The sequence below is a fragment of the Alligator mississippiensis genome, chromosome 9 (assembly GCF_030867095.1).
Source record: "Alligator mississippiensis isolate rAllMis1 chromosome 9, rAllMis1, whole genome shotgun sequence".
NCBI lineage: Eukaryota > Metazoa > Chordata > Crocodylia > Alligatoridae > Alligator > Alligator mississippiensis.
In genome coordinates this window covers 22,897,617-22,923,063 of record NC_081832.1, presented here as the reverse complement: position 1 = coordinate 22,923,063, position 25,447 = coordinate 22,897,617, and the positions used below count along the sequence as shown (strand labels likewise).

Below are 25,447 nucleotides of genomic sequence, written 5' to 3'. Positions count from 1 at the left end.
CAGTACAAAACAGGTGCAAAGTGGGAATTAGCAGATCCAGCTGGGGAGTGTCACACCCAACCTGCAGGGAGGTCACTGATGCCAGCTGCAGAGTAGCAGGGACCCCAGCCCATGGCTTTCTCCTGAGCACAGTCTCCCCAGCTACCTCATCACCATGTATTTATCCTCATTTCTTTCTAATGTGCTGCTGTCTTGCTGCTGGGAGAACTGAACGCACTTCCCCAGGTGCTCTCATACACAGCGAGCATGTGTACATATGCTATTAATTTGAAGTAGGTTACTGTGCAGTAAGCCTGCCTGGGGAGTATGTCTACACATGCTCCCTTTTGAGAGCAGATTTGCTCCCAATGGGAAGTAGCCTGGAGAGGGCTGCTCCTACTCTGATCTGCCCCCCTGCAGCACCAAGGGGGAACTCCAGGCTCCTTCTGGGTACTAGCTGAGGAGCTTGTAGGGAGCACGGGGCCAGGAGACAGCTGTCTCTTGGCCCTGTACACATTGGAGGGGTCCTGATGTACACGGGGTGGGAGAGCTGCTGCTGAAGAGCTCTCCCACCCTTTGCACATGGGGACACGCCCTGTGCCTTGTGGGACTTCCCCGTGCAGCCTGAAGCTGACTACAACCTGTCCTGTTCTAGGCCTCGGCCTGGACAGGGAACTCTCCTGGTGCAGAAAGCTCCTGCCCCAACTCCCCGATTACAGCAAGGGCTGGGACATTCCTCTCTGCGCAGGTCTCACAGCTCTTCCTGAAGACTGTTCCTGAAGTTCCTTGACAGTGACCTCCACTGGGAACAGTTCAATGGACAAATGTGATCTGATTCCACTTTTCAGCAGCTTCTGCTGGAGCCACACTATCCTTAGCATATCACCCAAGACCAACAGGAGCCATTCTCTACACTGCTGCAGAAGCAGTGTGCAATGCCCTGAGTAAGCTGAAGTCTGGGAGGAGCGCTCAGGAGACCAGAAGGACAAGGCTGTTTAGACCTTAAATTCATCCTCCTGTACACACATCTGCTGGGGAGTTCCTCATTTTCTTCACTGTGCAGGCCCTAAGAATCCCCTGGAGCTCATGCAGCAGCATAAAGTACCAGTGTAGATAGCCAACTGGGCCAAGGAAGGTTAGCATGACAGACAGGCATGAGAGGCAGTCCCTCTCTCTTTGCTGCCCTCTTGAGGCTGAAGATCCTTGCAAGCCCCAGGTCCTATGAGAAGAGGCCGTAGCAGGGTATCTGAGGGCTCTCCAAAAGACTTGCAGGCAGCATTCTGCCTGATATGCGTATCGACAATGGAGGCTGAAGGCCTGCCCTTCACAGAATGTGTGTCATCCAGCCAGGGAGAACAGCTGTCCCTAGGCAGACACTTGCTGTGCATGCAGAGTATCTCCATGCAGCCAAGTGAAAGTAGGCGTGTGCAGCAGGGGTAGACATAACTGTACCAACTTTATCTAGCTAACCTGGGGAACAACAGTGGCTAAGACACAGCAGCTTGGAGTTCAATACAGCCTGGCCGCCCAGCCACATTCTCACAGTCCACAGAGGGCTTGTCTCCATCTGCTCATGTGTGGTGAAGCTTGTGTTGTCATATTTTCACTGTTGTTGCCTGTGTGGGGTAGACTGAAACTAGCAGGGATGCACCTCCCCATGCCATGGTCACACCTTGGCTTTGCTGTACAGACATCCCCTGACAACTCCATCATGTGGCCTTGCTAAAACCATTCCCAGGGCAGACTCACTCAAGCACCCTTAGCACAGAGTGAAGAGTCCCCTTGGCAGCCCTGGTGCAACAGCTCTTTTCTGGTAACATGCATGGGCTATTTCCTCTGGGTAAGCCAAAGCAGGAAGATGGCAGCGAGCTCACTATGCCAGAGCCAACCTGCCACATGCAGCCCCTTTGTCTAAGCACATCCTCCCTGCTCCCGCCAGGAAACCAATCTCCCTCCCCCTCCCCAATTTGGGGCGTACCTCCATCGAGGCTGCGAGACATGGTGTACCGTTTGCTGGAGGAGCGCTCAAAGAAGGGAGCGGGCCGATCAATGAGGGCACTGGCTTGGCGGGTCTGCGCCTGTGTCCGCCCGCTGTAGCGAAACTTGGAGCCCATCACTAGAAAGCCTTTTGGAGGAGGCTCTGGGGACACCAGCCTGGGAAGGAGGAAAACAGATCATAACTGGAAAGGCCCAGAGGCACCACAAAACACTGTACAACCAGTAACTACAACGGGGGGTTGTTCACTCCAAAGTCTAGTGCTGATCATCTCCTTGTTTGACTTAGAGATCACTTTGGCAGAAGTGTCACCTAGTCTCAGTGTGTAAATGGTAGTTGTGGACTGAGCTTGGAGGTGGTGCAAGAAGCTTTAAGATAGTGGGCAGAGCTTGGATAGAGAACATCACTCCCTCCAACCCCTTCCTCAGCACTGCTTTCAAGAGCGGGGCTGTCTCACTACAGAAGTAGAAATCTCCAGTCATTTCCCTGCTGGCTGCTCTCTTTGTCTCCATCTCTGTGGCTGCTTCTGCCCTTTGTATGTGTGAGGGAGCAGATTCACTGTTCTCAAGTGTTCATCGTAACTGAGGGGAAAACCCAACCTGTACATTTTTAGAGTTTTTAACATCTAGTACTCCCTGAGTTCCAGAAAGCATGACCTTGCAGACATTATGGTTTACACTCAGCATGCACTCAAGAGTGGTCTACACTACAAAGTGTATGCTGGGCAGGGGTGTGACATAGCTGTGCCCCATCCCTTCTACGTAAATACATGAGTCCTTTGGCCTGTGCAAGCTGCATTTCTGCTAAGGGGCTTCACTGATTCAGCCATATTGGCAAAGCTTTTATAACAGGGGTAGGCAATTATTTGGGCCTGAGGGCCACATAGGCAGTTTTGGTGAGCTTTTGTGGGTTGGGTCAGCATCCCCACCCTGCTCCACGTGCAAAAGCTCACCAAAACTCCTTATGTGGGATGGGGCCCTGGGCAGTGGTGTTCAGGAGTGGGAAGGGTATGTGAGGTCAGGATCACAGGATGGGGGTTACAGGTGGTAACAGTGTGGGGCTGGGTCAGAGCCACAATCTGCTGCCTGCATGCCCCTGTGACGGGTGTGGGTTCTGCGGGCAGACTTGCAGAGAGCAGATAGCAGCTCTGCCCCATCCCGGCTCCATGCTCACCGCCCCAAAATCCCAGCCCCAGCCCTGGATGCAGCTCCCTGCCTGCCTGCACACCCTGCTCACATGGCTCCAGCCCTGGCCCCAACCCCAGATGCAGCAAGGGAGTGGCTGGGGGAAACAGGCAGCACTGGGGTGCCCTGGTCCTATGCCAGCCTGCAGCTGTCCCCAGGACGCTTGCATGGTGGTGGACGCCCTATACCCCTACAAAGTATCTTTATCCCCATATTACAGCTGTTGACACAGAAGCATAGCAGGGAGGTCAAGTCAATAGCTCAGAGTCATGCAGTGAGGAAGCAACATCAGGATGAAAGAAATCTGGATCTCTGGATTCCCAGTCCATTGCACTGCCTATTGACCTCCCAACACTGATTTCCAAGGCTCCCGGTCTGTCCCAAGGAAGGAGAGCAAGCAGTGGGTGGGGTGTGGGGAAGGCAGAGGAGAGGGGAGGAGGAGGGAGCAATTCTCAAAAGAGAACTCCAGGGGGATTGTAACATTCTAAAGGGTTCGAACACAGGCATTTCCCCAGCTGAGGGGCAGATCTAGGGGAGTGCAGCTGTGCAGTTGCACCTGCTGGATAGGCACTGAAACCTCTAGTCTCAGCTGCCTGGACGCATGTGCAATGAGTTTTCCACCACCCCCTCCTTCCCTTTCGCCATTTCATAGATTTCATAGACATTCGGGCTGGAAGGGACTCCGAAGGATCATCAAGTCCAGCCCCTTGCCCCAGGGGCAGGAAGTTAGCAGGGATCATAGGATCCCAGCAAGAAAAATATCCAAATGTGTCTTGAAGGTGTTCAAAGTGGGTGCTTGAACTACCTCCGACGGCAGTCTATTCCAAACCTTGGAGGCTCGAACAGTAAAGAAGTTCTTCCTACGTCAGCCTGAATCGGTCTCGGCGAAGTTTGTGACCGTTTGATTTTGTCATCTCTTGGGGCGCTCTGGTGAAAAGGCGTTCCCCCAGATCCTGGTGAACGCTCCTGATAAACTTATAGATGGCCACCAGATTGCCCCTGAGCCTGAGCTTTTCCAGGCTGAAGAGTCCCATGGCTCTCAGCCTCTCATCATAAGGTCTGTTTTCCTGACCTCTGATCATGCACGTGGCTCTCCTCTGGACTCTCTCAAGCTTCTCCACATCCTTTTTGAATTGTGGAGCCCAAGACCAGCTGGTGTGGAGAGGAGATCCATACTGGATCTGCTATTGTTCTAGCTGCCTCCATCTCCTCTTGACTTCAAGATCAAATGCAGAGGGTGAGGAGCTGGAATGCAGTGCCACAAATGCATTTTCCTAACAAAGACAGTCAAAGGGGAGGCCAATGCATATAAACAAGGAGTGGGCTGCGGATTGTGGAGCAGTAGGAGCCAAGTGGGCTACAGGGAGAAATACAGAGCAGTGGGTAGGTAATGGTGTTCCAACACCCCATATCAAGATGCATTTAAGCATCACTTCTCTGGAGAAGCATGGGCGTTTCCCTGCCTGCATTTCTGCTGTCTTGCCCCTCCACTTACAAGGCCTGGACTTTAGGACATTCCTACATAGTACAGCCCCATGAAAAGCTCTGCTTGGATGGCCCGGGGTCAGATATGTTTGCATTGTGTGGGGCCAGGTAGGATTACACTAATACTGAGAGGCAGTCATAATCAGGGATTTTTTCCCTTGTCATTTTAAATAAGTAAGCCTTGGGAGTTGCCATGGTGGCTGCTTTGAGTGAGAACTTGAAAGAAAAGGACATCATGGAAAGTGAAGCAGGGCAAAGGATGGTGAAGTGTGTCTTGATGTATTAAACATTGGCTCATCAGCTCAGGAAACATTTCAGATGGAGATTAAAGCAGAGACCTGTGTGCTATGAGGCCAGGGAAATGCAGCACAAGGATCTCACTGACACCGACTCTCCTTCCCCAGCCCACACCCTACCTCACAAGCGAATGCCTCACCCACTCCCTGCAGCACAATGCTGGGTACAGAGGGACACAGAGCTCAGACCAAGACTAGATTGGGGGTAAAATAACCATGGAATGAGAGTGGAGAAGGATGAAGACCAGTTTCCTTCCGGCATGGAGCAGAAGGAATTGTGGGTGGGGGAGGGTAAGTGAAGAAGATGTCCCCTCCCAGTGTGAAACAGATGGGTCTGGGGGGGTAAAAGTGTAATGGTCCTTCCCTATGTGAGGCAGAAGGGGATCTGGGGTAAGAGGTACTGAAGGAAGCACCATAGCTGCCCAAAACAAGTGTTAGGGAAATGGCCTCCCACCCATCTGCAGCCTGCACAGACCTCACAGTGGGGGCACTAATGAAGAAGGCTTAGCCAAGAGAAGGGCACCAGGAGGGCAGGAATTAGAAGCACTTCCTCACTGTCCTCTCTGAGCCGTGCCCCATGCTGGGTGGTTGTTGTACAGACCTTCATCCTCCATCTCCTCACCTGAAGAAGGTGTGGTGCTCAATGCAGACTTTCCAGAGCCTCTTAGCAGAGCGGTGGTTGGGGAGCTTGAAGCCAATGGTGCTCTCAAACTGCTCATACTGGAAAGAGACACAGACACGGTGTTATTGTTATAGTTCCTGCTTTTGCAGTGACTTACTGCTCAGCTCTGGGTGAGGCTTGACATGGGGCCTGCCTTCCCTCTGAGGGTTACCTCCTGGAGTGAGAGCAACAAACAAGCTATGCCATAAACACTTCCCAAACTGGCCCTGGTGATATTCTGTTCAGAACTGGTTCCAGCAGCTTCCCTAGTCACAGGCAAGGTCAAAGTTCACACAGCAGCTAGTTGACATTGTTTGGTTGAAAAGTAGTCCTCAACAGTAAATGCCTTTTCAAAGCAACAGAAATTTTCTCATGAAATTTAAAGAAAACTCAAAACTTTTCTCTTTTGTTTAGGCGGAAATTTCTCAGAACCCTTCACTTTTTGAAATATACTCCCCCCTTTCCATACCTTCTGGAAAAGAACAGGAAGAAAGGTGTTTTCTCCATGTAAGTTAATTGTTTGATTTCATTTTAATACTTACATTTGAAAATTTTGGTCAAAAATGAAAACAAAATGTAAAAATTCCATTGGTCATCATGTTCTTAATGAAATATAAAACACACAAAGAGAAAGAAAAACCCTCAGTTGGAGTATCTTCTGTTTATAGCCTGCTATAACTTCCAACCACATCAAGCTTCAACTAAGAGGCATGTGGGGAAAGATGGCATATGTATATGCCCTCTGCCCCTACTAGATGCTCTGATGTAGATCAGTTTTCCAGTGGGAGTAAGAGGACACAAGAAGTAAAAGATCTGCTCAGGGTAAGAGCCCATTATCTGTAAAACAAGGATGCTGCTGCTTTTTGTTTGTCTGTCTCAAGTACCTAAACTGTCGACTCCCTGGATAGGGACTGTCTCTGGGTGTGAAGTAGTGAGCACCATAGGGATAGGTCATGGTTGGGGCCACCCAGTGCTACTGTTGTACAAGCACTAACAGACCTGGCCAAGACTGGAAGTCTCTTGTGAGACAGACTTCCTGATATCACCAGAGGGAACAGGGGAATTCTCCTCCATTTCCATCCCTCACTGAGACTCTCCTGTGAGAAACCCACCTCGCCAGGGCGGATTTTGATGTAGAAGTTGCTCCTTTTGTAGGAAATCTTGAGTATCTTGGGCCAGGCAAAGCGATTTATCCGCAGCCTGTCTCTGTAGATCAGGAGGCCGTTGGCACAGACGCCCAGCATGATGTCAATGCCCTCTGAATCCTGAGGCCAGAGGGGAAGGAAAAACAGAGGAGGGTTAGTGTTAGGCAGGCCGTCAGCCCTCCAGCAAAGCCTCTGAGCGTGGGTTAGCAGGACATCTCATACTAGTCTTTCCAGGCTCTTGTCTGACTGGTAGTTTGTATCTACAGCCAACAGTAAAACCCCAGAGCTGTATTCCCTGCTGCCTTCTGTGTCCCAGTGGAGACGCATGGCTTTGCTATGCTTTCTCCTCAGGAAAGAGGCTAGAGGGAGACAGATGCCCTAGTGCAGGACAGGGTTAGAGGCTTTGGGAAATGCTGGGGCTGCAGTTTGGGTCTGTGAGACTCAGGGGCCCATCACAATGGTGATTCAGTTTTCTAACCCAGCTGTGGTCACAGAGTGGCATGTGCTGACAGGATCACTTCAGCTCAGCTAGAAACACCTAAGGGATTTAAAAGATCTTAAAGACTACTTTGTATTAAGTGACTACATGCTGCTTACTGTCATTTTCCTGGTGGAAGTGGGATTTTGGCTCCGCCTGGCAGTAGCCTGTTATAAGAGGGGAAAGTCCTAGTGGTACTCTAGCCTGGGGCCAGGGCTCCTTTGTCTTCTGGGAGGCCTGACAGCTTCTTCACCTCTGGCTATCATTAGTTCTGGGTTCTGCCATAGGCAGGTTCCCCATGGCCTCTGCATACTGTGTACACATCTTTATCACTGTGGAAATGCCATGACCATGTGCGCACATTCTTCCCCCACAGCTTGAGGGAATTGAGGACCTCTCTTGCAGACCACACAGCAGCCCCAGAGCACGCTGGAGCTGCAACTGGAGCCAGGCTTGTGCTTGGACAGGAGGCAGGGAAAGAGGTGTTTTCATATAATACTTGGGATTGCAAATGGGGAATGAGACTTCCAGTCACTGTGACCCCCTGGGGAGCCGAATTCAAGTGTTCCTAGAAGGGTGCTTATTCCAATCTGGAAACTGCTAGGTGCACACAAACATTGTGCCAGTGGAACAGCTAGAAGTACTGCTAGAGTACTTATGCTGCTCACGGTGCCAGTGGAACAGCAGGAAGTACTGCTAGAGTACTTATGCTGCTCACAGAGCTGATTTGTCCCTGCCAGTCAAAGTCAAAGGGTCTATCAGCGAGACTCAAACAGTGTGGATGGATGTGAGGCAGTGCTGAGGGGGAAGGTTTTGCTAGCAAAATACACTACTGTAGCCCAGGTCCAAGTTCCAGACTCTAAAGTGACCTGGGAACTGAAGCTGCTTGTCTGCATAGAGGGCAGAGGCAGTACAATCAGAGCAAGTGCAAGTTACCCCCACACTGGCCTGCCTGCAGGCTCCAGCCTGCTCTGGAATGACTCTGTGCTGGGTCTGCAAGGGAGTGAGTTTGGTCTTCGAGGCCTAGTCACTCTGGGCTCCACTGCTGAGATGGCTAATGCCAAGTGCCATGTGGATACCTGTGGACTGAGAACCAGGCTAAGAACCACCTGTGCATTCTGACAAGCTGCCAAAGCGAATCCCAACTTGTGACAGCTTCCATCTGCTGCCAACCTGGCCTGGATTGATAGCTTGGCCTGTGACCCTAGGTGCAACAATGACCATCCTGGCTTCCTTTGAGCAGGACTTCCCAGGCTTGTTGTTGCAAAGGCCTGGCAACTGGTTATAGGATAAGCTTACTGTGTATAACACACACCACAGAAAGCAACTCAGACCATCTCCAAGTGCACCCTAGACTTGTCAGTTTGTTCTGCAGGCTCAAGCACTAGGGGGCAGCAGAGAGCTGCTGTGATTTCTCAGAGACCAGGGTGGGTAGGCCCACAGGACAGGGGAGTGGGAGCACTATGGCCATATACATGAGCTGCTGTATAAACAAGTACTAAATGACTGTGCAATAACCAGAGTTACTGTGCAGTACTGTTGCCAAATGGCCTTTTTGTGATGCTAAGTGAGCAGTTGCCTGAAAACTACTGTGCAGTAGAGTCGCATCACACTCCCTGCCATGCAACGTTACTATGCAGTCTGCATTTCGTGTAGATGCGGCCTGTATGTATGCTCAGATCTGCAGACCAGGCTGCTGCATACTGGTCATCTTTCTGCACTGACCACATTTCCTGGGTGCCCTTTGGTCCCAGATATCACAGTAAGGAGGCCCCAAATGAGCATGCAGAAGTTTCCAGTTCCTTTCACTCCAGCTTGGAAGTTTTCAGTGCTGCTACTCCCTAAGAATGTTAAACACTGGGATGATGCAAATGGAAGGCAGGAAATCACATGAACAACATCAAAGCATATAGGAGGACCCATGAAGCATCATGATAGACAGAGGCTGCTGTAGGCTGAAGGGGTGAGGCCAGAGAGACTGATAAAGAACTTCTGAGAGGGAGGAAGGGAGAGACAGGAACTTAAGGGGGAGCAGAGAGAGGCCAAGAGGGTCCAAGAACATTTCCTGGTCTCAGTCTCCACTCCAGGTCCATGGGACCCAGTACCTTGGCATGATGCAGGTCAACACCGTACATAGAGAGCTTCTTTGCATTCTCCAGGAAGTGAATCTCTGCTTCACCAGGTGTCATGCCCCTGCAGAGGAGATAGGGAGTAACAAAAGACTAATAAGGAACACCCTCCCCTTCCCTCCCCACTGCTGTACTGTGTGGAGGACCAGGTGCCTGCCCAGGGAGCTGAACATGGGATGTTATCAGCAGGGCCCCTTCAGTTGCTGTATAAGCAGCTGCATGCAGGTCTCAACCACTCACATCCCAGCCTGGGGAAGTAAGTGCAGCACCAGGGCTGCAGAGAAGCTCACCTGTAGGTCTTGTGCAGCTCCATGATCCTCTCCTCCAGCTCCTTCGTTTGGTTGGGCGCGAAGCGGAGCTCACTGACATAATTGCCCACATGTTCCTCAGAGTCATAGTCTCCCAGCTCTGCCTGCACGGCATAGGAGCCCAGCAGGGCGTGTGTGACGAAGGAGCATGGCAGGCGCCCTGTGATGATGTCAGCTCGCAGCTGCAGACATAGGTAGTACCTGAGGGGAGAGAAGCAGGGGTCAGGTGGTAGGAGTAGGGACAAGAACACAGTCAAATTCTCCCCAGGAAGAAGCAGGCCGATGAGCCCTTCCGGCAAATATTAGGGCAGGCATGGGCAATTATTTGGGCTGGAGGGCCACTTAGGGAGTTTTGGTGAGCTGTTGTGGGCCAGGTCCACACCTCCATCCTCTCGGGTCATGCTGGGTCAGAACCCCTCCCATCCTCCCGGACCACAACAGCTCACCAAAACTCCCTAAGTGGTAGATTACTAGACCAGTCCAGGGATGCCAGACAGAGTGAGTTGGCAGGGGCTCCATGGAGACTGGTCTGGGACCCCTGCAGGCAGGGCATGCTTGGCTGGGTGGATGGGATGGGGCTGCAGGCGATGGGGGACCTGCATCCAGGAGCATGATGGGCTGGGATCACAGGGCAGTAACAATACAGGGCTGGGCCCAAGGCAGAGCCGTGATCTGCTCACATGGCCCTGCACTCTTACTACCCCTCGATCCTGATCCCAGCCCTAGCCGCCTGTCCCACTTCCGGACACTACTTCTCACTTGCCCACAGCCCCATCCCATTCAACCAGCTGAGTGCGTCCTGTCTGCAGGGGCACTGAGCCAGTCTCTATGGAGACCCTGCCTGCTCACCCACTGCATCTGGTACCCCCAGCAGTGGGTGCAGGGCAGATGGACTGGGGTGCCTGGGCAGCTGGACTGGGGTTGGTGGCAACACTGGCAGTGGCAGACCTACATCCCCAAGGCTGGGATGTGAGCCACTGCCAGTGAACTGCTGGAGAACTGAGTCCAGCTGCTATGTTGCACCGTTCCAGTCCCACTGCATGCCGGGGGTGATGCGACCAGCTGCACATACCTTGGCCTGGGCTGCCCCCTGTGCCTGGGCCAGGTGGGACTGAAGGACCTGCCACGGGCTGGATAAAATCCCTTTGCTGGCTAGATCTGGGCTGCAGGCCATATTTTACCCACCCCACGTGCTCCCTAGACTTACCTTCTGGCTGTCTGAGTCACAGAATGTGCAGTTCAAACCCACCAAAGTAACAGAGAGGGTGGGAAAATAACATCCTGGCCCTGCAAGCAGGATGGATCCCATACCTACAGTCAAACAGGACCACCCCACCTAGCAGGTCACCCAAGAAGACCCCACAACCCTACAGCCCTGCACTCAGGTCAGATCTGCCCACCTAGTGCCTTCATAATCCCCAGTCACAGGAACAAATGGGGCATCACATGGTCATGGCCTGGACACAATGAACCAGCCTCCCCTTCAAATGCAGGTGCAAGCACACAGCCATGTCCCACACTCCCACTCACCCCACACAATGAGCTATTCCCTTCCCTGACACTAACCCAACCCATGTGACAAGTAGGATAGTCACATCCCCTACACCAGGTCACCCCAACACACAAAGACATCCTCAAGTATGGATACATACTATGGACACACCTTGGCTCTCAGGGAAGTTTCTCACACACATGCACAAACACACATGGCCCCATCCACACGACCCCTGGCTCCCTGGCCAGCTGCTGTCTCTTTCCCAAAATGAGCACTATAATATACTGACTACCCCTTGGTGCCTCACCTTGTGATGTCCTCGGTGAGCTGGGCAGGGTCAGGGGGGTAGAACTTAACAGTGAAAGCAAAGTTCCAGGGGCCACCTGCCAAAAGGAAGAAACAGGATGAAGGGGGCATCTGCTTGGCCAGGACACAGTCCCCCCAGCACCTACCCCAGACTCAATGTGTGCCTGACCCTTGCTGCTCAGGTGTCCTTGTCCAAGGCTGCATTCCACCCCACCTTGATGCCCAGTATCCCTGGAGCAGGAAAGAGGCAACTCCCTGGGGCTGAGCACCAAGGTGTGCGTGGCTTTGTGGAGGCTGCCTCCCAGCTGACCCAGCAGGTGGAGATCGTGGACACCAGCTCCATCTCCTCCTCTGCTCAGAGCAGAAGCTCGACATCTTCCTGTTGCCATGGCAACAAGCCCTGTATTTCCCAGCAAGGTTACCTGGGGTCTGCTGTGGGAGAGATCCATCCTACAATGCCTCTGCACAGCCCAGCTACCCTTCCCCTGACCCAAGGGGAACCTTCACACAGCCAGCCAGGGCAATCCTCCTACAGCTGGCCAGGACTCGAACCTGCTGTAAGTGGTCTTCTCCATGCAGCCCAGCCTCTCCCCAGACAATCCCAGAGCAAGGAAAGAAGCCCTCTCTCTGTGGAACTGCCACACGGACGTGGCAGGATGGACATCTGACTCAGCCGGACTGGATACTGAGCGTTTCCTACCTCTATATATAAACAGTGCTGAAAATATTCACTGCTGATGGAAAGAGTAAGGATTCTTGCCTGGCCAGAGGTATTCTGCAGCCCCCAACAGAATGTGGTCATTGTAATGACTTGTGGTATTATGTGGCACATCCTCCCACCTGGGAATTCAGCAGCCAAGGTCATGGACTGGCCCCCAGGGTTTGCAAACCTCACTGGCGGAAGGCAGCTGGGCCCCCTTGGCAGAGAGCAGACCTCAACCTCTCCATTGATTCCAATGCCTCCCAAGGCAAGACTCCAAGGCAGGCAGATGATGGGGAGGGGTGGAGCAATTCTCCTTTTCCTCACACCAGCATCATCCCACTGATTTCATGGAAGTCACCCATGACTGACACTAGTGTTAGCAGAAGAGTCACCCAGGGAGGCCCAGCAGTGTGTTATCAGGAGGCTTAAGGAAAAGCAGAAATTTCCCAGCCAACTGCAAAAAGAAAGGTGTAAGGAACCTGGCATTCATGGGGCACCTGCTACATGGCACTGCTCTGGGTGTCAGCATGCCCCCTCTCCCAGTGGAACATAGAGCACTGGGCATGCCATCCATCCCTGGTATTCTCCAGCTTTCCTCTGCTATGACAACAGTGGCCTGATCTTTGGAAATGTTGAGCAGCATCTGTAATTCACCTCTACCTCAGCTGGACTCCCAAGTGCTTGGTACCTTTCAGAACCAGAATCTTGGGTCTTATTTCTGTCACAGACTCTGTCCTTCCTCTCTTTTCTTTCTAGGGAAGCTGCACCAAAGCAGTGCAGTTACCACCTTGTTAACTCAAATAGGGATTCAATCTTGGCTGGGCCTGAGTTTTTTTGAAAGTTTGATGCAAGGAGTGACTGAACTGCTCTGGACCCCCATGGGCTACTTACTGCGGATCTGCTTCTTGATTTCCTTGGAGGGGTCCAGCCAGTTCTGAAACAGTAAGGCACAGAGTGTCAGGGGGGGGGTCACAGCAGCTGCTGGCAGAGGGTGGTGGGTTTGCAGAAGGTTTAGCAAGACAGCTGCACCCAGGGACGTGCTCTCTGGACTTACCTTCTGGCTGTCTGAGTCACAGAATGTCAGGCCAAAGTAATCCTTCTCCAGCAGGTTGAGGTGCTCACACACCATATCGAAGAGCACCTGACCCCGGGCATGCTTCTGCAAGACATACAAATGGGCAGGGGAGTAAGCGCAAGTTACAGCCAGAGCACCTGGGTGTCTTTCTCCTCCCTGTTCCCAGGCCTGTCACATTGCAGCTGCCAAGTGGAATGTAAAAGCTTCACCCACATGCCCGCAGGATGCAAGTCTCTACCACATGCTTGCAACCCACAGGAATAGAGCACAGTCACAGCGCCAGGACACATTTGTCTGCCCTTGTGTCCCCTGGGCACCAGCCATCCTAGAGAGATCAAGGAGAGGAGGCTGATATTGGATTCTTTGTGGGTGTGGTACAGTGATTCTAATGGGGTGCCCTAAGAAGATTTTAAGGGTGCCATAGGGTGTTGTGCAATATTAGCACTGTTAGGTGTGCAAGCACCTACACATGGTTCAAAAGATAAACCCAGAGATTTCAAGCAGAAATCCATAGTGTAAAAAACATTCTGAACTGCCATAGTCTTTCTGAGGTCTTTGCAACAGAATTCCTGTCTCAAAAATGCATGAAATCAGTCAAATAAGTTTAAATCATGTGTTGCTATATTCTGAAGAGTTAGGGATGGGTGCCTTGAATCTGACATAGTTGAGAACCACTGATGTGGTTGCAGGCATGTATCTCTTGCCATAGCAATGCACAGTGCCTCCCAGACAGTGCAATGGGATTCACTCAGACAGCGTCCACACTCAGCACTTTGTGGGCTTTACCTTACTGGGATCTTAGAAATCCTGACACAGCTAAAGCCTCAGCCAGAGCTCCCTGCCTCAGTTGCTGCACTTGGGGTATTCCTCCAGGAATACTCTTCTGCCTTAGTGCTCTAATGCCCTCTTCCTAGAGAGCCAAACCAGCTCACCCAGATCCATGGTGGAGCTCATGTGCCTGCAGCAATGAACAGCATCAGCAGCAATGTCCAGGGCTCTAATACCTGCAAATGCAGCAGGTGAAAAAAGCCCTAGTACCCTGTTATAGGACAGCATGAGCATTTGGTACTCAAAGATGGGATGCAGCAGGGATCGAGCTAATGCTGTCACACCTCCCAGTTCCTAAGAGGTTGTGGTACCAGGCTAGACCAGGGATCCAGTTAGTCCAGAAACCTGTCTTTGATCGGTACCAGACATTTAGCAGGAAAGTTCACAAAACCTCAAAGTCTACAATTTTGGAATTGTCAGACAGGAGTTCCTTTCTGACCCTGCTGGTCAGCACCTAGCTATTGCCCTGGGACAGAAAGATTTTTACTCCCTATCACGTTATCTTTATCCTTTTTAATTCCATTACATACATGGATGTTCTCATTATTCCACTAAATATTCAACCCCCATTCAAATCCTACCAAGAATGTGCCTTCCTGCTAGCTTACAGCAGTGAGTTCCACAGCGTAATTACATGGAGAAAAGAAAGATCTCCTTTGATCTCTTCTGCGTGGTGTCCTTTAATTTTACTGTCTCCTAGCCCTTCTGTATCAGATTTAGTAAATGGGAGCTTCTGATGTCCCTTCTCCAAAACCATCCATTATTGTATATATATCATATCCTCTCCAACTTGCCTTCTCTCTGAATAGAAGGCTTAGACTTTTCCTGCTATGGGAACTTTTTTCATTCCTCTACTAGTTGTAGTCCTCATCTCTGGGCTCCTCTTTCTTTCTCATTTTTTTTTGAGCTAGGCATTTTACATATCACAGTTTGTTGAAGCAAGGGGTGTTTTTAATGCCAGCTATTTTACACATTGCAGTCCAGTCAACTAAGGCAAATATATACCAAAAAACCACCTTTTCCTTGGTTGAGGCTCCTCGCTGATTGATATGGTGATTGGAACATGGCAACAATGCTGGACTTTTAACTTGACTTAGCTACAAATGGAGTTTTTCAAAGTTTCAGTTTGTTAGTGATAGCTTGTTCTATAAACAAAAACCGTACCAGCAACAAAAGGCAAGAGGGTGCCAGGCCACTAACTTGCTGCTACTTACACTATACATAGGAGTAGCATTCTGATAAAGAAACAGCAAGACACAGCATGTGTGCTGGGTAGGATGCAGATATTTGTTTGCGTGTCCATGCATGTTTGTTGTCAGGTAAATATTAATCACAGACTTCTAGGAAGAATTAATAAATCCACATGCCGTGTTAGGGCTCAGAAAGGTTCATCTTTGCAACTTCAAAAGATCATTACAATTGCAATTGTGATCCAAGCTATTACTTGCTTATGGGCACTTTCATCTTTGTGACAATCGGTTGTTCTGCAGTGAAGTAATGCTTTTTGTAACAAATGGCATTGTTAAAAGTGACAGATTAAGTATGGAGCTCCTGGAGTGCTGAGAACAAAGGGATAAACTTCACTGACTCAGTCCTAGGTCCAGACCTTTGTCCTCACACCAGCTGCACTGGAGGACTTCATATTCCCATTCATCTATGAAAAACTTGAGGCCATGGTCTTACATTCATTAATACCCAGCAAATAAGACTTCTGAGACTTACAGCCTGGGACTGGACTGATGTCTGCTCCATCTATTAAACTTCTAGTTCACTTGCACCTGCAACCAAGATTAAAAAAATCCAGCTGCTCACTTCTCAGGGGCAAGTGTAAACCTCCCTGGTGAGTATAGGGCACTAAGGTCCCCTCCACATATTGCATGTTAATCATGCAATTATTTAGGCTAGAGGGCCAGTTAAGGAGTTTTGGTGAGCTGTTGCAAGCTGGGTCAGCCCTCCCTTTCCTCCCCCCAACCTCGCTGCGCTGGCTCAGAACACGCCCCCCTCCCCCCGCAGCAGCTCGCCAAAACTCCCCAAGTGGTAAGTTATTAAACCAGTCTGGGGGTGCCAGACAGAGTAGGCAGGCAGGGTCTCCATGGAGACCAGCCTGAGACCCCCAGGGGCAGGGTGCATTCAGCTAGGATGGGGCTGCAGGCAGTTGGGGAGTACTGTCCAGGAGCATTACAGGCTGCGACTGCACAGCGGTGACAGTATGGGGCTGGGGCTGGGGGCAGAGCTGTGATCCATTCCCCACACAGCCCTCCACTGTCATTTCCCCACGGTCCCAATCCTGGCCTCAGCCACTTGTCCCACTCCTGGACACTACTCCCTGCTCATCCATGGCCCCATCCCATCTGCTCAGCTGAGTGCACCCTGCCTGTGCAGGGTGGGCAGGCCAGGGTGTCTGGGCTGCAGGGTTAGGGCCAGCAGCAACACCTGTAGCAACAGCCAGAGAGAGCCACTGTCACCGGGGCCACTGGGAAGTTGAGTCTGGACACTGCACCACACAGCTGAGCCCTGCTGCATACCTGGGGGCAGCAGGAGTGGCTGCATGCAACATGGATCAGGCTGTCCCCAGCTCCTGGTCTTGGTGGGGCCAAGGGACCTGTTGTGGGCTGGATAAAATCCCTTGGCAGGGTGGTTCTAGCCCATGGGCCATATGTTCCCCACTCCTGCCTTAAGCTGTGATCTAGCTACACGTTGAAATAGTTAACGAGGGATAAAACAAGCAATCAACTACAAAGTTATTCCACAAAAAATGTGTAATAACTTTGTAGCTTGTTCTAAGCAGACCATTAACTGAACTTGGGGCCAAGTGCTCTCAGCCACAGGGGTACAGCACCCACGTCAGCCCCTTGGATGACAAGGCTTGTAGTGGTGGCAGCGTTCCTGGTGTTGCTCCTGCTGTGAGCTTCGTCACCTATGGGGCTTGCAGCAGAGAGAACGCTGCGCCCCTGTGAGCTCACTGGATGACACAGCAGAGGCAGGGTCATAGACTGTGGGGTTCACAGTGGGGGGGTGGGAAGGCAGAGCAATGGGGAGAACACTTCCTCTGTGAGCCTCAGAAGCTATGGGGCTTGCAGCGGCAGCAGTTTCTTCCTGCTGCAAGCCCTGAAGTTGACACTGGCTGAGGGGCTTGGTGGGGGCAGCCCCGGGAACACTGCCCCTGATGCGAGCTCTGCAGCCAACATAGCTTGTGGTGGCAGCACAATTCCCAGTGCTGGCCCTGCTGTGAGCCCTGCAGCCAATGTCAGCTGCAGGATCACAGCAGGGGTAGCGCATCAGTTGCAGGGCTTGCAACTGTGGAAGCTGGTGTAGGGCAATAAGTCACAATGAGATCTAATGCATGATCCCACAACCGCGCCCCCTGCCACGCATGTTTGGCACGGCAGGAAGCATACTTATGTGGGCTGCACATTCGATCCCATTGTGCCTTTACCTTATTTCCTTTTCAGTCTCCTTGTGACAAGGTATTTAGCAGAATTTGCCATTCCAAATTCATTGGAATCTGACAGGGCTACCTGTGACCTAGCGATGTACTGGTGAGAATACAGTGCACTGGGACGGCAGAACTGGTGAGTCCAAGAGGAAACTGATATTTGAAAATTTAAAGTTTTCCTCTGTAAAGTTGGTCTTGTTGGAAATGCTTTGGTTTTTCCAGCTCAGCCAAATTAAACAGATCATTTTTAGTTTATTCTCTTTATTCAAAATGGGGAAAAGGAGGGTTACACCATTCTGGGGGGTCCTTTCTTTCATTTATTATTTGTCCCTTTTTTTCCTGATGAGGGAAGAATCAACCAGCAAAAAATATATAAAATGGGGAACCTGTAATTTCAATTCAACCAAACCTGATTTTTATCCCAAATTGACATTTGTAATTTCTACAAAAAATAGATCTTTCAAGAAAAAAATTTCATCACTTGAAACTTTTCATAGAAAAATCCACTGGTTTCTGGCCGCTTCTACCAGTGGCTCCTGAGATCTGGTCCCAGTTCTGACACTGACTCTCCACGTGACCCTGAAAGTCACTCTCCCTCTCTGTACTTCACCCCACCATCTGTTCAGTACTCGGGGGTTAATACCCTCTACGCTAGGGGCCAGGTGGGTGCCAGTTTGTTGTTGTAGGGACCACATCTTAGTAGGGAAATTGCTTTGTGATGCTGCCCTCCCATCTGCAACAACTCTGCCATTCCCCTCAATGAGTGTGTGTGCTCCACCCCCCGTCCCCCTCCCCATTTCACCCTCACTGAAACCACATGATTCTGTCACTCCTGCCATTTATGATCATGGGGGCTCCTCTCTTCTTGACAATGCTGCACAGGGACCCAGGCCGGGAAGCGATCTCCTGGGTCTGCAAGCCCAGGCCCTGCTACTGTAGGCAGCCACATCATCTACTTCAAACCCCTCCCCTCCTACCATGCCCCCATGGTAATCCCAGCCATAGTTCAGACAGAAAAAGACATTTAGTGTATTCAGCCATCTCTGAGTATGATGGAGCAGCTGGAAACAAGCCAGCTCTCCACAAGCCACCAGGAAATGCTCTGCCGACAGCAACACTAGAACCAGTGAGTCCATATGCCAAAAGCTCATGGAGTATCAGAAGTGCTAAGCTCCAGGGTACAGTGTGCTGTGGATGCCACTAGGCAGACCCAACAAAAACCTCCTCTAGTTTAGCAGGTTCTGCCAGCCTGCTAGGCAAGAGAGTTGTCTCACCCCCGAACAGGCAGAGGAGGCAGTTGGGCCATAAAGAAGGCAGAATGACCCATACTGCAGCCCCACACAGTAACATCTGCAAAGAGGCCGAGTGGCAAGGCTCCTGAGCTCAGGGGTACTTGCAGGAGCTGAAAGCTGCACCTCCTGCTGTGGTTCTCTCTATGCTCTCTTCTCTGTGATGGGCTAATCACAGCTCTGCACACTGCAATCAGCTCCCTTAATGATGCCAGCTGTTGTCACATTTAAGAGTGTTCACACACACATGCAACCATGCACACATGCCTAGGCTTTTTTCTCACTGTGACATACAAATAGCAGGCAGCCCACACAAACACGAGTCAGGCTTGTTTTCTGGGCCCATCCTTGTGTCTGCGTATGTGCCCGCATGTGGATATGTGCACGTATGTGTGTGTACAGGCATGTATGCTGTCATTATTACACACAGTGCCCACAGCTGCCCATAGGTCTGCCCACATGACCTAACCAACAGAAACATCTCCCGCCCTACCTGGCTTACTGCAAAGGAGAGCTATGCACTGGATATGGGGAAATCACAGGATGGGGCTGTGATAAGAACCCATATAGTTCTTGAGAGCATCCTCCAACACCTGTGTGCCTTTGTGTATCTATGTGTACATGGGTATAAATGTGTGTCTCTCTATGTAGGTCTCTGTATCTGTTTCTGAAACATACAGTGTGTGAGTCTCTATGCATTTGCCTATCTATATACATACACACCCTTCTGGCTGTACAGCTGTGCATCTTTACATCTCAGAGTGTAGGAAAGTACATGTCCCTTTGTGTGTCACTAAGTATACAGACAAGATTCTTTGGGTAAATGTGATATCTTTTATTAGACCAACTAAATTTGGTTCGTCTAATAAAAGATATCACATTTACCCAAAGAACCTTGTTTGCCTATGTCCTTAGACCAACATGGCTACAAACAACAACCCCGACAAAGTATACACACACAAATATATAACATCCTTCTACTTTTAGGTGGAGATGGTGGCACTGGTCTGACACTTCTTGTTAGAAGACCCTCTTTTCCATTGCTTATAACTGCCAAATTTGAACTGTTTGGGCTCAAATTTTATATCCCAGGTGCCTGCCTCAGCCTGGAATCTTTGGTAAGTTTTAGTCAAAATGGTTTTGTAATTTCTGAGAACAAGGTTAGAGAAAAATAAGCTGCTTTTTTCCACTATAAACTCTGGTGACCTGTCCTTGCAGAAACCATACTGCTGCCATTTTTTGAAGCAAAGTAGGAGGTGAAATCTAGCAAGGGTGGCAGGGTTGCTTTTGTATTACCCATGTGTCTTTTGCCATCACTGTGAAAGTCCATCCAAATCTGGCCAAAATATAAGCCTTGGAAAACTGCAGTTACCACATGTTCTATATACTTCCTGGAGCTTCATAACTGTAGGTGGGGAGGAGTTGAAATTAGAAAGGAGGTAGATTGGCTGGGAAACAGATAGGAGCTAAGGGCCAGTAAACAGAAAGGATGCGAAGGGAAAGGCTGAGTCTCGCTGACTTATGAGGAAAGGCTGAATGAGCTAAGGTTATTTAGTATGAAAAAGAGAAGACTGGGGGGATTTGATAACAGCCTTCAAATACCTAAAGGGCCATTACAGAGAGAATGGAGATGATTTTTTCTCTTTGGCTATACAGGACAAAATTAGGAACAATGACTTCAAGCTGCAGAAAAGGAGATTAGGAGGAATTTCTGACTATAAGAGCAGTTTAGCATTGGAACAGGCTACCTAGAAGCTGTGGAATCACCATCCTTGGAAATTTCCAAGAGCAGGTTGGACAGATACTTGGCTGAGATGATTCAGTCAGGGATGATCCTGCACTGAGAAGGGGGAGGTTGTTTCTAGCCCTACTTTCCTACGATTCTATGACAGAGCCAATGAGGGGCTAAAGTGTGAAGAAAGATCATAGAATCATAGAATATTAGGACTGGAAGGGACCTCAGGAGATAATCTAGTCCAACCCCCTGCTCAAAGCAGGACCATTCCCAACTAGATCATCCTAGGCAAAGCTTTATCAAGCTGGGCCTTAAAAACCTGAAGGATGGAGATTCCACCACTTCTCTAGGTAACCCGTTCCAGTGCTTCACCACCCTCCTAGTAAGAAAGTTTTTCCTAATATCCAAACTAAACCTCCCTTGCTGCAACTTGAGACTATTGTTCCTTGTTCTGTCATCTGCCACCACTGAGGACAGTCTAGCTCTATCCTCTTTGTAACCGCCTTTCAGGTAGTTGAAGGCTGCAATCAAATCCCCCTTCAATCTTCTCTTCTATAGACTAAATAAGCTGAGTTCCCTCAGCCTCTCCTCATAAGTCATGTGCCCCAGCTCCTGAACCATTTTCACTGCTCTCTGCTGGACTCTCTCCAACTTGTCCACATCCTTTCTATAGTAGGGGCCCCAAAACTGAACACAGTACTCCAGATGTGGCCTCACCAGTGCATAGTAGAGCAGAATAATTACTTCCCTTGATCTGCTGGCAATGCTCCTACTGCTACAGCCCAGTATGCTGCAAAAGATCTGGGCTAGTTGGAAAAGGAACTGAGGGTATGGGGAAGAACACAGACTGGACAAGAAATCCAGGGAGGGAGACAGAAGAACCAGTAATAAAAAGCAAAACTGAAGGCTGAGAAAAAGAGACAGACTGCATGAGGAGCTGGGAAGAAAGAAACTGTTCTGTCTCTTCTTCCGAAGCTTCATGCCCACCAAACCTGCCCCAGTCTCTTTCTCTATTCTGTTTTTTCTTCTCCAAGCCAGTCCTAGTCTCTACTCCTTGGGTTTCCCATCTCAGCCCCAGTCTCCTTGCCCATCCAGTTCCAGTCTGTGCCCCTGAAAGCCTAAAACAGAGCCCAAGACTCCTAAGTGTCACCATCTCACTGCAGTCAGGTAGTATCTGGGGAAGTCTCTGCAAAGTAATGTGTATGTCTGTCTACCAATGCACGTGCCCATGTGTGGGAGTACACGTCTGTGTTTCACTGCTCCTCTCTCCTGGGTCCATTCCTTGTTTCTGTTTTATGTCAACCATGACAGGCACGAGAACGCCTGTCAGGAGGAATATGAGGCTGTTAGACTGTGCAGCTGACACATCAGCGATGACACAAGGTGGCTGTGAGAAGCGAGAGGCCCCTTTCTGCCACCCTTACCCCTCAGAAACACACACAAAATGTAGCTCAGCAGGCATCTCCTGCCCAGACTGTGGGGTTTCTTAGGCTTCCCTGCAACAGTGGAAGGCCTGTCAATACTAAGGAGTCTGACGGTGGCCCAGAGTCAGCGCCTGTTTAGACCTCTTGCTCTGAAAACTGCTGCTGGACAGTGAGGGGTATGGCCTGGATCCTGCCAGTTGCCTGCTGAGACCAGGTGGCTGACTTCCCACTCTGGGCAGCCCCCACACAGCATGAGGGAAGCGATGGCAAACCTTCTCCAGCTGATGCTGCCAAAGCCACTTCTCTGGAGCAAAATAGCTTGGCCTCATGCTAGAAAGCCAGGGGCTGAGAAAGGGGACAACAGACTATCAGAATCAGGCTGAGCAAGGAGTGACAGAGTGACAGACAGACCCATCCATATTGCTCACCTCCACTTCGCACTCATACTCCGAGGCATCAAGCAGGGTCACTCTGCAGAGGGCACTCTTGGCCTTCTTGGTGATTTTCTGTGGTGACTTCTGGGTCTTGCTGGGCGTTGTTTTCTCTGATATCCCATCTGTTTCACTGTAGTCCTTTTCTTCCATGTCTGCACCCTGGAGAGGGAGAAATCAACACTGTTACCTTGCACCCATTTGGGGCCCTGACCATTGGCAAACTCAGCCTATACAACCATCAGGGAGATGCTGGGCTTGGGGGATGTATCAGAACACAGCACACTGAGCCAATGAGAAGAAGAGGTCCACCAGGGAGTAGGAGCTGTGAACTGCAGTGTCTTCTGAACCCTCATTGAAGTGGGAGCTGTAGGGAGAGACCCTGACCTTCCTTCCTGCCCCTTTCGACATGTGGAGCAATAGTAATGCTAGAGGAGTCTCTTTCCAGAGCAGGGTTGGAAGCTGGGGCAGGGTGCTTTCATTGGGTTGGTCCACCCAATCCAGAGTACCAGAAATCAGGGTTGGGATGCAGATCATGGAGGGGGATCAGATAGCTAAGACAGTATCAGCCACAGTAACTCTGAGAAGTTTGGTGAGTTGTTCTGGATTGACTGATGAAAGTGAGATCAAGATGTCACCTTCACTCCACTGGCACCGAGTGACTTACTCGCTGGCCTAATGACATGTTGCCTTTTTCTAGTCACAACACTGGCAGACATGGACAGCCTGGCCCTCAAATCAACACACTGGGCTGCACATGAAAACCTCTGCCTGGAGGGAAGCATAGCTCTGCTGGACATGGGATTTGTTTGCAAGCATGGTCCTGTCACATTCACAGCTTCCTGGGTGCACCAAGAAACAGCACCTGTGTAGCTTTGGCACAGGCACCCACAGGACCTGGACTGCACTGAAGAACATGAAGTCCACATCTCCAGTCAGGTCTACATCAGGCATTTGCCCACATCATGGCACAAAAGGGAGATTTGGCCTGGTACTCCTTGGAGCCTGGTGTTCAGGCTTTGTTAAAGGGTGGAACGGGAGCTTGGTGAATTTGGCAGCCTCTAGGTATGTGTCTAATACCCTGGTACAGCTCCGGGAAACCGAGCACCAGGAGCAGTATGTCACCTTTGATCAGAACTGCAGGCTCACTCCAATAAGCCCTGCCAAGAGGCAGAGGTTCTGAGTGTCTCAGTCCGCTTGCGATGGCTAAGATATCCTATTTCTCTAAGTGCCTAAGAGATGTTTTCTTCTACTCTCCAAGTCTGGGACAAGACATGCTGAAAAGGTAGTGAGGGAGTGTATTTACCACCGCTTCCTATGCTGTATCTCTTGAGTTTTCTCCAGGAGAGAACCTAGATCAGGGGTGGGCAAAATATAGCCCACAGACTGCATCCAGCCTGCAGAGGGACTTTATTCGGCTTGCAGCGGGTCCCTTGGTCCCACCTGGCCCAGGCACCATCTGGCCCAAGGCACATCCTGCCACCCCACCAGGCACACAACAGGGCTGGGGCAGCTCCACAGCTGGACTGCTTTTCTAGGCAGTGCTCGGGGGCACAGAAGGGAATTGGTGAGGTTTTATTCACCAAGGCGCCCCCGGGGGTTACAAGAAATAATGGCCACAAGCTAGCAGAGAACAGATTTAGACTGGACATTAGGAAGAACTTCTTCACAGTTCGAGTGGCCAAGGTCTGGAATCGGGCTCCCAAGGGAGGTGGTGCTCTCCCCTACCCTGGGGGTCTTCAAGAGGAGGTTAGATAGGCATCTAGCTGGGGTCATCTAGACCCAGCACTCTTTCCTGCCTATGCAGGGGGTCGGACTCGATGATCTACTGAGGTCCCTTCTGACCCTAGCATCTATGAATCTAAGAATCTATGATGGCTCCTTGCAGCTGCTATCGCCTGCTGGCCCAGCCTGGTGGTACAGGCAGGGACCTTTGTACACAGCCTCAACCCTTGCCCACTCTGTGTGCACTCCAAACTTGACCCGGAGAAGCGGACGAGCTCTGGACCAGCCAGAAACCATGCACACAGCCCCGCCCCACCCTGTGCCTGCTCCGGACTTGCCTGCCCATGCTGAGCAGCAGCAGCAGCAGCAGCCAGGCAGAAGCTGCTACTTGGCACTGGGGAAAAGTGGCCCCTGCCCCTCGCTGCTACCAGGCCCTTCTTGATGCAGTTGTCTGGAGCCCACACCTGGGCTGCCCTGTGGCTCCTCTGCACTGCCACTGCTGCCTCACTGAGTGGCCCAGAGGAGGTGGTGATGACAGCAGAGAGGAGCCACAAGGCAGCCCAGGCATGGGCTCTGGGTGGCTGCAGCAAGAAGGGCCCAGCAGCGGTCAGGGGGCGGAACCACATTTCTCCAGTGCTAAGCAGCAGCTTCTGCCTGGTCACTGCTGTTGCTCAGCGTGGGTGGGTGGTCCACAGCAGATGCAGAGCGGGTCAGGGTCAGGGTCGGGGCTGTGCCTGCAGGTTTTGGCTGGTCCGCTCTGACACTGTGGCAGGCAGCCCCTGTGCCACGCCAGCCTGGTGATCTGGGCCAGGGATTTATCGAGAATGGTGATTTCTCAACTAGGGAAACATGAGATCCTTTTAAGGGTGCCAGACAACACACACTGTTAAGTGTGGAAACATGATTCACTAAATAAACCAAGGTATTTGAAATAGGCATCCATAGTGTCAAAAGCATTCTGACTTGCTGGAGTCTTTCTGAGTTCTTTGCAACAGAAGAATTGCTCTAGTATTTTTTGGTGGTCAAGAAAAGAGTGAAAGAGAAGAGGTCACATTTTCTGAGGGCAGCCTTAAGTTTAACAAGGTTGAGAAACACCAGTCTAGAAACAAGACAACCAGGGAGTGAGGCAGGTAACATGGAGCTCCCTCTGCACTGGCTGAACTGGCTTCATCAGGTGAAAAAGTCTTGAAAACCTGTTCTCAGCAATAAACTTTCTAGAGAAGCCCCTTCTCCTGGAGTCTGTGGGAAGAGCAAGGGTGTCCGAGCCTATGTGGGGCCAGATCCTTGTTCACGCAACTCACAGCAGCCAGAAAGCTGCTCTACAGGAGCTTCTTGAGGA

The 25,447-nt window shown here is 50.8% G+C and overlaps 1 protein-coding gene across 10 annotated transcripts in view; it reads right to left on the bottom strand.

The window, feature by feature from the left end:
* Positions 1-25,447, bottom strand: part of EPB41L1 (erythrocyte membrane protein band 4.1 like 1) — a 155,681-nt gene that overhangs the window by 36,992 nt on the left and 93,242 nt on the right. For all 10 annotated transcript variants that reach the window (XM_019484647.2, XM_059733227.1, XM_059733226.1 and 7 more), the window contains exons 4-12: positions 22,381-22,545; positions 13,220-13,324; positions 13,057-13,099; positions 11,464-11,539; positions 9,644-9,862; positions 9,330-9,417; positions 6,714-6,866; positions 5,563-5,660; positions 1,958-2,133 (exon numbers count right to left, since the gene is read on the bottom strand). In XM_019484647.2, coding sequence (XP_019340192.2) covers positions 1,958-2,133; positions 5,563-5,660; positions 6,714-6,866; positions 9,330-9,417; positions 9,644-9,862; positions 11,464-11,539; positions 13,057-13,099; positions 13,220-13,324; positions 22,381-22,545 — 1,123 coding nt within the window. The remainder of the gene's footprint in view (positions 1-1,957; positions 2,134-5,562; positions 5,661-6,713; positions 6,867-9,329; positions 9,418-9,643; positions 9,863-11,463; positions 11,540-13,056; positions 13,100-13,219; positions 13,325-22,380; positions 22,546-25,447) is intronic.